Source organism: Boleophthalmus pectinirostris, unplaced genomic scaffold, assembly GCF_026225935.1.
Source record: "Boleophthalmus pectinirostris isolate CB_2022bp ecotype Guang Dong unplaced genomic scaffold, ASM2622593v1 HiC_scaffold_8, whole genome shotgun sequence".
Taxonomy (NCBI): Eukaryota; Metazoa; Chordata; class Actinopteri; order Gobiiformes; family Gobiidae; genus Boleophthalmus; species Boleophthalmus pectinirostris.
The window spans coordinates 30,872,325-30,886,484 of NW_026571515.1; the positions used below are offsets into that span (position 1 = coordinate 30,872,325).

The following is a 14,160-nucleotide window of genomic DNA, read 5'->3' on the forward strand; positions in this document are numbered from 1 at the left end:
TTGCACTCTCTGTCCGCCCTCCTCATGAGAAAACGATTCTAATCTCTTGTCTTTCTTCTTGTTTTACAATGTTTAGGTGGGTTTAAACCTGACAGGTAACATTTCCGTTACATGGAAACAAATGTTTTGCCACTGCAGAAATTAAAAGTGACAAACAAAGATAATAAGGGGCTTTTCCTTTTTGTCTCAGTCATGTCATAGATTATTTTAGTGTGAATGTATTAACTGTGAGATTAGTTAAATTCTGTTTTATTTTTTGTAGTTATTCTTTGTAGTTTTCCAATGTTGCTTTACTTAGAGGCAGGTATTCTGTCCTGAAGGCCTCATATGATAAGACCAGATGTGACCTAGTTCTTTATCAGAACAGTGCACTGAGCTCTATCCCCAGGTACAGGCCCAGGAACACCTGTTAACTAAGCCTGCAGCTACTGTTAACAACTCAAAACACAATAAATGCAAATAAAAAAAAACTACTGTAACTGTAGTTCACTTTGTAAAGAAAAATTCTATTCAATTCAATTCAATTCAAATTTCACATGAAAAACATGCATTTACCTTTCTTTGCCCCCTCCATGGTATGGTGAAATTATTTTTTATTTGAATAATCCACCATCAGCGTCTTCAGGGATTTGAGCCGGTATTTCACATCAGCACGAGGAGCACAGGCAGAGGCCACATGCCGTCGCTATGGGCCCACGTGCAGAAAAGAAATCCAGATGAATGTCCTTTACGTCTTTGAAAGTTATTCCCGTTAAAACGTGTTTCCTTATCTCTGTAGGAGCAAAACTGCCGGTAAATGTTAAAACAACCAGCTCCGGCAGCCGCGGTGGTCAGGCAGCGGGATTAAACGAGCTGAGCCGGTTAAAAGGATGACAGGGAAATCTCACAGGGGGAAGGTAAGTAACGCTTCATATGCTCTGTCTCAAATGTTTGTAATACAGTTTTATTTAAGACGAGAAGTATATGGTGCAAAGTTGAACTCAGTACAGAATAGCAACTTCAACGCAAAAAGAAGATTCAGGACCTTGGACAGAAGCAGCAGACTGCAGGTGTAAACTTAGAGCAGCAGGGGGCACTCATCGATTGAAAATCTCAAATCAAGGGTGGGCACTAAGATAACAGCCACGACAAATCAAAGAAAATAGACAATAAGATTTGAAGTTTTTATTATTCTCCATCAAATATCAAACAACAACAAAAAATATGAAATAAAACTGACCAAGACAACATTAATATTACAACTTTATATTGACTATGACTCAAATGAATCATGCTACCAAATTGTCACGCCATTTTGGTAGTTGCCGCCTCAGAAGTGAAGAACATAAATCACAAAGTGCTTGGTTGCTAAATGCATTACACAATAAAACAGGAAAAAAACTATTCAGTTGTTGAATAAATAGCCAGATCAATGAACAACTAAAATATTTTTTACATTTTAATATTTTAAACTTGTAAAACCGACATGCATACAATTTTAAAATCTTTGGCTATTCACTTCTCCAGTACATATATATTGCACAAATTCCCTCATAAAAAAAAAAAAAAAAAAAAAAACTGAACATAAAACTAGTGCAAAGCAACATGTATGTACTTCAATAGGTCACATTCAACCTTTCACTAAATAATAAATTATATTGTCCTGAGTTCTTAACACTTAATGCAGCAGGATGGCACACTAACCAGTAAGAGGCCTGACAGTGTTTGTAATATGACAAAGTGACATCTGAGTTACTCACTTTGTGCTTTTTGTAGAGATGTTGTTGTACTGAAATGTGGCACTTGTTATGGGCCTCTGTCTTTTGGAGGCAACTGACTAGGATCCTCTGCAAAAGGCATCGCTGGAGGAAGATGGTAAAAACAAAACAAAAGAAGGCATTATGGTTTGATTTTAATAATAATATACTATACCAAAAAACTGTTATAGACATATTTGTGTAGGAGGTGTTAAAACTTTACTTTCTGATGTTTGATTTATGTGCAAAATAAATCTGGAAGAGGATGTTATGAGGTCCTGTAATATTATCTGCTTTAATATACAGTAGACCTATTTGCCTGAAGGCATAGCACCAAAATGTCCTGATGTCCTAAAATTCACAATTTGCAAAACAACATGTGTGATTTTTCTCTGTTGATGTTCTTGGGCTGCTTCCTCTCCTCCAACATTCCCGTTTTCAAAGAATGTATGTGTAAATACAGTACACAGAATATACAACACTGGGCATCATAGTGATAAAAACTGAATTGTGATAATAATTATTAGGCATATCACCTCCCGAGAGTGATGGATGTATGAAAATATGTCTAAACTTACGGTTCTGAAATTGCTGCGCTGTATATCTGGTTAAAAGTATTCCAAACCCCTCAATAAGAGCCAATAAAATCCCTCCCATCATTGCAGAGCCCACCATAGTTAGAGGGCCACCTAAAGAAAAAGTTAAGCTTTTATGTATGCAAAATTTAGTAATCAATCTTGTGTTATCAATACAAGGTTTCTTCACTTACTGCGTGCTGCCAGAATAGCCCCTGTTAGAGCACCGCTTGTAATTGAATTCCAGGGATCCTCTTTTCCTCTTAAATGGACCAGACCACAGTCAATAGTTGAGAAGAGACCACCCCAAACTGCAAAGCTGCCTAAATTATAAACCAAAGACAGTTCAGAGTTAAGAGCATTAAAAGTGTGACTGTAATATTAAGGACCACCACTCACCTCCAATCTGTGGAGCTCGGATACGGACTGCTTTTGCACTTCCTTTCAATCTATGCCTAACACCCTGTAAGGATAAAACTAATACTTAAAAGAAAACAGTGGCGCAAGAAATCTATAAAATCTTATGTGTTAAAGGCCACTTACAGCAGGAGCATTACGGAAACCCTTGACTGATTGAAACACTCCTCCTCCAATAGCTCCCATGGTGAAAGCCCCTCCACAGTCGTCCACGATCCTCCACGGACTGTATAAGATATGCAATCACTTTGATAAAACTATTGGATTGAATAACAATGACTGACGGATACAATTATATTATTAGAACAAAACAAACTAAAGCAGGCGTCTTTATACATCTTTATTCAAAATAAGCGTTAAACTGGTCAAGAATGCGTTTGCAAGTCATACATAATGAATACTGGCTTATAAAACAAAACTAATCTATGAAAACTAATCTTACCAGGGTTCACGGGCATATTCCTCCATGTTTGTTTTTGTCGACACCAGGAGTAAACGTCATCACTGTGCGCGAGTAACCTGCAGTCGCATCGTTCATTCACTAGCAGCAACATAAAAAAAGGACAAAATCTGTTTAACAGGTAAAGCAAATACACACATATATATATTATCTAAATACCACATAGATGGTTTTGATCTTCAGTATTCCGTGGAAGTTCCTGATTCTAAATGTTTCCCGTTATCGAATATGTTTTGGTGCGGCGTGTTAACAACATAGCTTCCAAAATAGAAGCAGTTGCAAAGCCTAGAAATATCATATTTTTAAGTTAAATTAATGAAGTTTTATAACAATTTGCACCGAAATATACACGGTATAATAACATATTATTAACCTCAAACCATCTATTAATAATGGTAGTATTTCTCTAATCTCCCACAACAGTAGTGTTCTTGTGTGTTGGGTCGCAGGATGCCTCTACCCCCAGCACTACTGGCCCGCCTGGCCAAAAGAGGAATTGTTAAACCTACAGAGCAAGGTGATTTGATTAGTTTTACATGTTAATTACTCTTTTCTTACACTCTGACCAACACCCATCGTTTTTCCAGGGGCAGATGAAGAAATTATTGCTGAAGATTATGATGACAACAATGTCGATTATGAGGCCACTAGACTAGAAAATTTACCTCCAAACTGGTACAAAGTGTTTGATCCTACATGGTAAGTTCCAAGATTTTACAACATTAAAGTAAAAGTCTAATTGGGGAGGATTAAAATTAATCTTACTGTGTGTTATTATATGTTATGCCACAGTGGTCTGCCATATTACTGGAATGTGGAGACTGACATGGTTGCCTGGCTCTCCCCAAATGATCCCACTGCAGTGATAACAAAACCAGCCAAGAAAACAAAAGGTATGTACAATGGTGCAATGGTGCCATGTTAAACATGACAAGATTTTTTATTGTGTGATAGAGGTTTGATGATTTCAGTCTATCATTTATTAATAGTTGTTTTTAATACATTAGAGGTTCTAGAACAAGACAAAACTGACAAGACTGAGAGATCAGAAAAAGAGCGTGACCGGGACAGAGACCGAGACAGGGACAGAGAGAGAGACAGAGATCGGGACAGAGAAAGGGACCGGGACAGAGACCGGAGGAGGCACAGGCGTGAAGACCCCGCCCCCTACAGCAAAAGCAAAAGAGGTAAGAATGCTTTTCACAGCTCCCTCCATCAGTACAGCATATATTTGAATGTATGAAAATTCTAAGTGGTTGCAATCTGGGTGTCAAAATTACAAGAATTACTCTGATCAGGTCTTTCCATCACAGTGGGGATAAATCAGTTATTATTCATTTTAAAAGTGCACTGTGTAACCTTTCTGTAAGAGAGTCAGCCACCTGCATGTCTTTATGGAGATTTTATGCTTTATAATTTGTCATTGTATGTCATTGAACATAACCATTATTGCCAAAAATGCATTTAGAAACATGAAATTTACTGTGAGTGGGATTACCCTCCAGTTTTATCCTGTAACCTGGCCTTATGGCACAAGCTTGTCTCTATAGAGTCATACTGTTAAACATTCTACAGTCCCTGACAAAAGTCTTGTCGCTTATCCATTTTGTAGAAACAAAAGCTTATAACTTGACTTTAAATTAATCGATTGGTTTTAGAAATGTCTCATATGAAAGCTAAAACCCTCCCAAATTATGCTCAATATACTAAAAAAAAATTGCTTCACTGAAAAAAGATTGATCATTTAATGAACACAGAAAGGTCAGATTTTGGCAAGACAAAAGTCTTGTGGCCTTGTCATATGATGCACCCAATCCTAGATTACAGCCTCACCTGTGGTCAGTTACTGATCAATCAGTTAGTGGATGTGTATAAAAAGAACCCCAGCACACCAGACCTTCACATCAACTGCAACTTGACCTCTGACAACATGCCTAAGATCCACCCTGAGACCAAAGCATTAATTATCAAGAGGCTGAAGACCAGATCCACTGCTGAGGTGGCTGACACCTTCAATGTGTCTCAGCGTCAAGTACAAAGAATAAGAAAAAGATCTGAAATGACTGGAGATGTTTTTGACAAGCCCAGGTCCGGCAGACCCCGCAAGACAACTGCTCGGGAGGACCGTTTGTTGATTCGAAAATCCACAGCCAGCCCCTTTTCCACTGCAGCAGAGCTCCACCAGACCTGGTCACCTCAAGTCCCTGTGTCAACCACAACAGTTTGTAGAATTCTGTCTCAAAATGGCCTCCATGGTCGAATCAGTGCCCAGAAACCAGCACTAAACAAAAGGCAATTAAAAAACTGTGTGGCATTTGCCAAGGCCCACAACCTGTGGAAAAGTGGCAGAAGGTGGATTTCTCAGATGAATCCTCAGTTGAATTACATCACAGCTGCCACAAATATTGCAGGAGACCTACTGGAGCCGCATGGATCCAAGATTCACCCAGAAAACAGTTAAGTTTGGTGGCGGAAAAATCATGGTCTGGGGTTACATCCAGTATGGGGATGTGCGAGACATTTGCAGGGTGGAAGGCAATATCAATAACCTAAAATATCAAGACATATTGGCTACCTCTTACATTCCCAACCATAAAAGGGGTCAAATTTTGCAGCAGGATGGTGCTCCATCGCATAATTCTATCTCAACATCAAAGTTTCTCAAGGCGAAGATCAAGGTGCTCCAGGACTGGCCAGCCCAGTCACCAGACATGAACATCATTGAGCATGTCTGGGGTAGAATGAAAGAGGAAGCTTGGAAGGCAAAACCAAAGAATCTTGATGAACTCTGGGAGGCATGTAAGACTGCTTTCTTTGCTATTCCTGATGACTTCATCAACAAATTGTATGAATCATTGTGGAACCGCATGGATGTAGTCCTTCAAGCTCATGGAAGTCATACAAGATATTAAATATGGATCTCACAGCACCACTACTTAATTCACTGACGTTATGCAACATATTTTTGTATTTGAAGTAAATTATTTGTTCAATTTTCTGTAGGCGACAAAACTTTTGTCTTGCCAAAATCCGACCTTTCTGTGTTCATTAAATGATCAATCTTTTTTCAGTGAAGCAAATTTATTTTAGTTTATTGAGCATAATTTGGGAGGGTTTTAGCTTTCATATGAGACATTTCTAAAACCAATCGATTAATTTAAAGTCAAGTTATAAGCTTTTGTTTCTACAAAATGGATAAGCGACAAGACTTTTGTCAGGGACTGTAGGCAAAGGAATAACATTGAGACAGTCAGTCTCCTGGATCTGTTCAGAATTGGCCTAGGAAAATTTGAATTTGCATTTATTTGTTTGGAGAATAAGCCCCTTGAGATGTATCACCATCTCGTTTTCAAGGGGGTCCTCATAACATAGCCTTTAGTAATGTTTAGCCCAACATGCTGTCAGGAGGATGCAGGAACCCATAAAATCCCCATGAATCCCTGCTTGAGAACTGTTAGTTTAGGACTTTTTTAACCCAATACTTAGTGTTATTACAGCAATATATATATAACTTTAACCAAAGTTAAATGTATTAAATAAATTGTAGGGAAAAAGGATGATGAGATGGACCCTATGGATCCTAGTGCTTATTCAGATGCTCCAAGGTAAGGTTAACCTCACTGAAATATATACTCATTATATCAACATGGGATATTTCTTGTCATCTATTATTATTCAATCTTGTAGGGGCTCATGGTCGACTGGATTACCAAAGCGAAATGAGGCAAAGACAGGTGCAGATACCACGGCAGCAGGTCCATTGTTTCAGCAGCGGCCATATCCCAGCCCCGGAGCTGTGCTTAGAGCTAATGCTGCTAACCAAATTCCGAAAGAGTGAAGTCGAATTTAAAGTAGATTCTTTTTACTTTTGTTATTTTACACGTGTTGTTCCTAATGGAAATGGTAAACAAATACTGTATTTATCAAACCCAGGAGCAGATGTAAATATGTTTTTATAAATTGTGCATGTCCATTAACATTAAAATAAACAGACAACAGCTGTGAAATTCATTATCCAGTCTCTTTATAGTAAAAGATATGTACAAACAATATGGCAATATTTATTACAAAATTGAATACATTATTTTGTAAAAAACACTTGGGTCTACTAAGTTGTGGGAGAGTTTGACACTGACGAAATACTAGAAACAAGGAATTCAGTGATCTGTAGTTCCAACATAGTGGCAAATGATGTCATAGTCCAATGTGAACACTTTCTCTTCATAACGATCCAGTTGTACCATTGCTTTGCACTTGTTCTTGTCCCGTTGCAAAATACGCCCAACCTTTGAGGATAAATTTATAAGTTCCATGAATTGCATGAAACAATATTGTGGTGTTATTTTTGTATTATCTATACATACCTGTCCTCTATATTCACCTAATACTACCATTATGGAGTCATTTTCACTCTTGGGAATAATGGTTTCCAGCATGTTCTGTTTTACATCTGCAAAACAAAATACAATAACAGTAATGTTATATAAATAAAATTAAAACCATATGAAGGTTATCTTCAAAAATAATTGAGAGTTTTGCAAATAGCTACGCATGTATTGACTTTAAGGTGGTTGTAGCTACATCTTAAAGTAATTTTTAAATATGTAATCTATTGTTCAATTACATATTTAAAAAATAAATATGTAAATAAATATGCAAAAAACAACAATTACCATCTAATAATCTTCCCTCTTCAGTTCGGCAAACGCAAGTGTTTGGTGTCAGAACATCTTCTACACGCATCTAGGAAGAGACAATATTTATTCATGTGTTACTACATTGATTATACAAACTATGTTAACACTTAAAACATACCTTTGAATTGTAGTACTTTCCCCCTTTAAACGTTTTATCTATAAAGCGAACTTTTAGGTCTCTCTGTAGCCAGGATGGTGGAACTGAGGATCGTTTGGGCTCCTTAATTGATGGCTTATCCCTGTGAAACAGACCAACTACTGTAACTATAGATCCAATATACAACTTAAATGTACGAAAAGATTATTGCAGAAAATAACCTCTCTCTGTCTTGACTGGAGTCATGATGTTTCCTCTTCCTTTCTTCTTTTCCTGAATATTTGTGTTTGACCTCATCTGCATTGCGTCTCTCCTCCCATTTTTGCCTCTCTTTGTCCTTTTCTTTCTCTCGCTCCTTCTCCTTGTGGGCTTTACTAAGGCGACCTAAACAGTGGAAAAACAGGTTTGTGGAATTTATTAATAATTGTTAATACTAATTGGATAGATGCAAAAACAATAAAAGATTTTTAAAACAAGAATAACATCATACTTACTGAGATCTTTGCTGTATTTCTCATATTCTTTGCGGTCAACCAGTTTAACAGCATACTGGCTAATTGTTACAGTCTTGCCACCTATTGCCAGCTTTACCATAACTCGGGCATTATCAGCATCAATGCCTTCAATCTTTTCGCAAAAAACAAACAAAAAATAATATTTACTGAACATTTTTGTAAAAGATCAAATCAAGAAAACAGTGTAACGGGTGGGAAAGATATTGTCTACAAGATAATTTCAGAATAGTTTTTTTTATGTCAGTTTAGAATAGTGAGCATGTAGTATATATATATATATATATATATATATATATATATATATATATATATATATATATATATATATGAAAAAAAATGTTTTAATAGAAATTGGCATTGTGATCAAGTATTTTTCTTTAAGAGATATTCATTCACTTTTGCAATCCTTTCAACGTTGTCTGACTTAAACAATGAAGACACAATATAATGCAATAATCATAATAAAGACAATCCAAAATATTTGTCTATATCGCCCCCTGCTACAGTAAATGACTTTTTTATGGTGCCTGTTGCCCATAGTTACTGGGGGCACTGTACCTTTCCATAGAGCTCTTTGTGTGCTCCAGACTGCACCTGCACACAGCCTCCAGGCCCCATCACCAGCTCCTCCTCCTTATCCCGCTCCTCGCCTGGTTTTGGAGGGCGCTTACGTTTGCTGGGCTCCAGGTCTTTGATTGCTGATCGATCTGCACCAAGGCCAAGGCCCTTCGGTCGAAGCTGGTGCTCAATTGGCTTTACATCTCTGAAAAGGAGAACATTTTTTTATTCTTACAATTTTTAAAATTGTTACCATTTTTAAATTAAAAACTACAACTGTGAAAAGATTTTTATAAAATGCTAGTAATATGTTTCGCAAAAAAAAAACAACTTACTGTTTAAATGTGCGTCCAATCCCCTCTCCTTTTTTCCAGCCCATCCCCTTCAGCATAGCCAGTCCATAAGCTTCAACAGGGACACTCTCATAATCTGCCTCTGTGGACTAAAAAATATGTTTTTTTTAACATTTTAAATATTAAATCTACAGAGAAAATATTCATAAAAGAACATAGGTGAGAGATTAAGGCATACAACCAAGTATTTACTTAATGCTTAAGCTGTCATATGTGATGCCGCTAATACATTAATTTAGAGAGGCTAAATGAGATTGTTATGTAACCAGTTACAAAACACAGCGCATACGGACAGTCAGAAGATAGCAGTGACTTTGGTCTTACTCAGCTTTTCAGCTTTAGGCTCTCAGGGTTAGGCCCCTGTCTTTCTCTACTTCTGCATCAGAGAAAAGCTCACAATGAAGTAAAGTGAAGTTTCCCCTGACTCTTCTGCCAGTTGCAGTGAGTGCTGATATGAGATGACAGTGATGAGATGTTTAAAACTGTCAGAAAAACAAGTAAGATTGGTTGCCTTCAGGTTTTTGGGGACAGTATTGATGCCTGTCTGAAGCGTTAGTGTTCTATCAGACCACAGTACTCTCAGGCATAGAGCTGCGTATGCACACAAGGGTGTTATCCCTTGTAGCTGACAGTCAGCATTTCCACACACTCAAATTTCAATCTCACACCATTTTGTACTGTCAGGAATTTTTAACAGAAACAGAACCCCTGAAGCTTTCTGTTCCAATCTAAAAGCACAACTGTTCACAGATGGGACACTCGTCAAACAAGGTTATATATTGTTGTCATAACAATGTAAAACTTAGCAGTCTATACAAGAAACATGAGAAGGAGACGCCCAGTATGAGAAAATGTTGTTTCACAGTACCAGAACTATTACTAATGTTATCATATATGTAGTATCATGATGTAATACAAGTACAATGTCACATTTACAATGTATAATTGGGTTGCATTCAGAGAGAGGGTTTAAAGACATTCAGACATGACAGAGCTTGTTTTTAGCATCTTTCATACTCACAGATTCAGGCCTCAAGTCTACATTGATATGATCTCCCTCCTCAAATCCATCAGGTACTTTGTTTTGCATCAGTAAGGGGATACTCAGGTTAACATGCTTCTCAGAGTCAGTACCATTTTGCCACTGGTCCAGCTGTCTCCGGGAATCTATGAGACATTAGTATGAGCAATAATAATTAATGCATTAAGTCTAGAGGTTTTTCAACACAGTACATTCTTTACTCACACACACCTATACTGAGGTTCGGACCAATGTATAGGATATCCTATAAGGAATGCCCACCTTCTATTAGTTCTTTTACAGCTTGAGACACCATAGAGTCGTTCTCCTGGGTCACCTCTTCCCCTTTCTTGACCTTTGTCTCATTTTGTCCCGTACTGGTCGGTCTGTGCCAGTGGTTCTTCTGGATCAGGGGAATGATCAGTTCTTTGGGCTTTTCCTGTGGCTTCGTACTGTCAACAGAAAAAAAGCTACAGAGTTAGCGAAGCAACAAATGAAACAAAAATTAGCTCATTTGACACATTATTAGGAAAAAAAATAGCAAAAATCAATCTCAAGTATGTTGAGGTCCGCACTATTACAAATGATGACTGGTTGGCATTAGCTAACCTAGCTACCTTTACATTAGCTACCTTTGTAATTCATTCTGATCTATTCCCGTCAGATAATCTCTCTCCTCCTTCTTTGTAGCAGAATCCGCAGTGGATGGTTTAAACTTGCTGAGTATTTTAGAAAAGCCAAACGACACGGTGTGCGGTTTCTTTTCGTCTTGATCTTCGGAACCACCGGTCCCCGCGACACCCATGTCGTTGTACGACGCCATTGTTGTTTGGAACTGTCCAATGAAAGCGCAAAGGATTATGGTAGCAGTAGTTTTATTCCGAGTGATTGCTATGGTTTATTGGCTCTTTAAACGACATTACCCACAATGCATCCAAATTAAAGCGACAAGGCGCGCTAAAAGCAAAGTCCCTTTTGTACGTCTTTATTGAACATGTTATGTTAAATGACTGTTAAAAAAGAGTAGGCTAAATGTCTGTGATTGAATTTAATATCTGTGACATTTTATCCAGGTGGTGTTGGCTACAAAATATTCTTTATAGAAATCAGTTTACAACAACTGCGTATCTAAAGAGGTGTGCATTAGTAGTGGCATTTTTACATTGCTATTCGTTTAAAGTGCCTATTCCAATTGTTTTCTCGCCAATCTTCTCATCTGAAACACGTGTTAAACGCGGTTGTCACACCTTGGGTACTATCTGTCCGCGACAACAGATGCTGCTGATGCAGGTACTTCGCACAGGATCTCATAATAAGGGGTGGCTCTTTTAACTCTTCTCACTCCCTCTCTCTGCACTCTCTAAGTTTAATGCAAGTCTTCGTTTCCAGGTGTAGTTGTAAATCAAACTCAAAGGTTGTCTACATTTTAACCTGCACTGCGTCCTGTTCAACCTACTGATCCGTTCATATGGGACTCGTGCACTGAGCGCCGTCCGGACTGCAGTTCAAAGACACCTCTACAAGGACCATGCGATCTTACTAGCCCTGTGACCCACTCCGTTATTGGAAAAAATGGAAAGGATATATTGACCCGAAGTCTGCACCAGAAGGTTATCCTCTGCTAAGAGCAGAGAACATGCGGATTTGACCAGGACAAAGGGAACATGAAGCCGGTAAGTACTGGGTCAAAACTAAGTCCACGTTTAGTGTTTGGGACATTAAGTCCAGGAAGTTTGGAGATCAAGCATGTGTTCATTATTTCATTTGTAAATTGTGCTTCACGCCCATCGCAGTAGGTGCTAAATTTATAAGTGTCCCCTCGCTGTCAGATTTGCCCAATACAGACTCGTGTGTGCCTCTCTCTCCTCTCTCTGTCTCTACATCACCGCGGCTCAGAGCATCAGTAGTGTCCAAACACGCTGTCTGCTGCGCACATCGCCTCACATTGATCGGACACAGTGGATCCAGCCACTCATTGGGGTGCATTCATAGTGCATTCCCGGACCGGTTGAATTAAACAATTATATATTTTTTCTTCACGTGGTCTAATCTCAGCCAGGTCAATGTATATAGACGCGTTCAAACGGATCCTCTTTGAAAGGCTGAACTGCCTGAAGAGAATGTGTGTCTGCCAGCGCCAGGGCAGGTCAGTACTTTTCCCAAATAAGAGAAATATGAGAGTGTTGTGTGTTTGCCAAGTGTGAGAGAGACGGGGCTATGGGGGTTTGTGATGATGGGGGCAGATCACGGGATAAGCTTTGAACAGGTGAACTGTGGTCATGTGGCGAATGCAAACAGGAGTGTAAGAAAGTTTGTTGTGGCATCGGATTATGCTAAGAAATAATTTCATCCATCTCACTATACCTGCTCATTGTTTTATAGCTTATATTTACTAAGGTATCATTCTAATTACTTGCATATCTAGTTGTTGCTGTAATGTCCTTAAATTCAATCTGAAACAGTACCTCACGCTCTTGGTACCTGCACCACTGTAGTGTAAAAAATAGACGGAGTCACGGAAAGTATTTTTGAATTTTTGAGGTGTGTGTTTGTCACTGTTTCTGTTTCTTTTAGTTTAGGGTGTGTGTCTAATTTTTGAATATTTGCTTTGTTATAGCCAAGGTTGCGCTTATAAATAAATAAATAAATAAATAAATATATATATATATATATATATATATATATATATATATATATATATATGTGTGTGTGTGTGTGTGTGTGTGTGTGTGTGTGTGTATATATATATGTATATATATATATATATATATATATATATATATATATATATATATATATATATATATATATATATATATATATATAGCACCAGTATAACCACAAAAATTTTCCTGTTAATACTTAACTTTATTTTCTTCTTGTGCCTCTTGATCAAGTTTCAAGGAACACTAAGTGAAAATACATGTCAGCACTCAAACATGAATACACTTTTGCTGCTAATGAGAGAGGAGGATGCTGTGGTTCACCTCTGTAGAGTTGCATGTCATCCGGGAACACTTGATTGTCTAATTATGTACCTCCTGTGTCCTTCAGCGTTATCCATATTCATGCAGCTGTTTTAAGGTGTGGTAAAAACAAAGTGTGTGTGCTCTCTCTCTCTCTATGTGTGTGGACAGAGTGAGGCAGTTTACCCTTGGCAGGGCAGGGCTACGCATCCCCAGTCTTCCATCTGTGGTCCAAACCTTTGCTCCTAGCCTGTACATTTGGATTCTGCTCTTGTGCGCCCATCTATTCTTAGTCCTCCCCCACAGTTCATATGAAATTTCAGCAACAATAACAAACACTGGCGTTGCTCCCCATGCATACATACCAACACACACAGTCTGGGCCCCTCCAGTCTAGATTATCCGTTAGAAGGTTAGGACTCTGATTGAGGCAGTGATCAATAACTAATCAATGAGACTGTGAGGAGTTACCATTTACACAGTGCCATATTTGAAATGTCAAGAAGGCAATGAATCCATGTATCCTTGAGTGCGATCTGAGTTGGACAAGTGGGATCAATATCAGGTGGTGAGACCAGCAGCAAGGGAAGAGAGGGTCACCTTCAGCCCTCCCTACTGAATCAGCACTATCTCTCTCTCACACAAATACAGACTTGAGAAGGCCTGCTTGGGTTACTAAAGTGCGACCTCGCAAAATCGCTCATTATGGAGGACCTCCACCACCCTTCACATGACTTGATACATTATTCATTATGTTATTATGAT

General features: G+C 38.3%; 4 protein-coding genes across 6 annotated transcripts in view; 2 read left to right on the top strand and 2 right to left on the bottom strand.

Moving 5' to 3' along the window:
• Positions 1-1,178: 1,178 nt before the first annotated feature.
• timm17b (translocase of inner mitochondrial membrane 17 homolog B (yeast)) lies at positions 1,179-3,276 on the bottom strand. The gene is made up of 6 exons (XM_020929945.2): positions 3,171-3,276; positions 2,855-2,954; positions 2,711-2,774; positions 2,506-2,634; positions 2,315-2,425; positions 1,179-1,841 (listed from the first exon to the last, which is right to left on the bottom strand). The coding sequence occupies exons 1-6, from the start codon at positions 3,194-3,196 to the stop codon at positions 1,786-1,788; spliced, it is 486 nt and encodes a 161-aa protein (XP_020785604.1). The 5' UTR covers positions 3,197-3,276; the 3' UTR covers positions 1,179-1,785.
• pqbp1 (polyglutamine binding protein 1) lies at positions 3,180-7,199 on the top strand. The gene is made up of 7 exons (XM_020929971.2): positions 3,180-3,309; positions 3,612-3,705; positions 3,776-3,887; positions 3,981-4,081; positions 4,196-4,375; positions 6,736-6,793; positions 6,876-7,199. The coding sequence occupies exons 2-7, from the start codon at positions 3,639-3,641 to the stop codon at positions 7,024-7,026; spliced, it is 669 nt and encodes a 222-aa protein (XP_020785630.1). The 5' UTR covers positions 3,180-3,309; positions 3,612-3,638; the 3' UTR covers positions 7,027-7,199.
• On the bottom strand, positions 7,196-11,265 carry gpkow (G patch domain and KOW motifs). Its single transcript, XM_020929678.2, has 11 exons — positions 11,062-11,265; positions 10,712-10,881; positions 10,430-10,575; positions 9,391-9,497; positions 9,056-9,260; positions 8,477-8,609; positions 8,204-8,366; positions 8,004-8,124; positions 7,862-7,931; positions 7,553-7,638; positions 7,196-7,474 (listed from the first exon to the last, which is right to left on the bottom strand). The coding sequence occupies exons 1-11, from the start codon at positions 11,250-11,252 to the stop codon at positions 7,346-7,348; spliced, it is 1,521 nt and encodes a 506-aa protein (XP_020785337.2). The 5' UTR covers positions 11,253-11,265; the 3' UTR covers positions 7,196-7,345.
• Positions 11,266-11,788: 523 nt separating this feature from the next.
• Positions 11,789-14,160, top strand: part of LOC110164476 (membrane-associated guanylate kinase, WW and PDZ domain-containing protein 1) — a 55,311-nt gene continuing 52,939 nt past the window's right edge. For all 3 annotated transcript variants that reach the window (XM_055166150.1, XM_055166151.1, XM_055166152.1), the window contains exon 1: positions 11,789-12,102. The gene's annotated coding sequence lies outside the window, so the exon portion shown is untranslated. The remainder of the gene's footprint in view (positions 12,103-14,160) is intronic.

Excerpts from the sequence above, each read along its gene's own strand:
- timm17b (XM_020929945.2), bottom strand. The coding sequence starts at position 3,196 with ATGGAGGAATATGCCCGTGAACCCTG. Across the intron at positions 2,955-3,170 it reads GAATATGCCCGTGAACCCTG|TCCGTGGAGGATCGTGGACG; the intron begins GTAAGATTAGTT and ends TATCTTATACAG. Across the intron at positions 1,842-2,314 it reads AGCGCAGCAATTTCAGAACC|CGATGCCTTTTGCAGAGGAT; the intron begins GTAAGTTTAGAC and ends ATCTTCCTCCAG.
- pqbp1 (XM_020929971.2), top strand. The coding sequence starts at position 3,639 with ATGCCTCTACCCCCAGCACTACTGGCCCGCCTGGCCAAAAGAGGAATT. Across the intron at positions 3,706-3,775 it reads TGTTAAACCTACAGAGCAAG|GGGCAGATGAAGAAATTATT; the intron begins GTGATTTGATTA and ends TCGTTTTTCCAG. Across the intron at positions 6,794-6,875 it reads GCTTATTCAGATGCTCCAAG|GGGCTCATGGTCGACTGGAT; the intron begins GTAAGGTTAACC and ends TCAATCTTGTAG.
- gpkow (XM_020929678.2), bottom strand. The coding sequence starts at position 11,252 with ATGGCGTCGTACAACGACATGGGTGTCGCGGGGACCGGTGGTTCCGAA. Across the intron at positions 8,610-9,055 it reads ACAAAGAGCTCTATGGAAAG|ATTGAAGGCATTGATGCTGA; the intron begins GTACAGTGCCCC and ends TTTTGCGAAAAG. Across the intron at positions 8,125-8,203 it reads TCCAGTCAAGACAGAGAGAG|GGATAAGCCATCAATTAAGG; the intron begins GTTATTTTCTGC and ends TCTGTTTCACAG.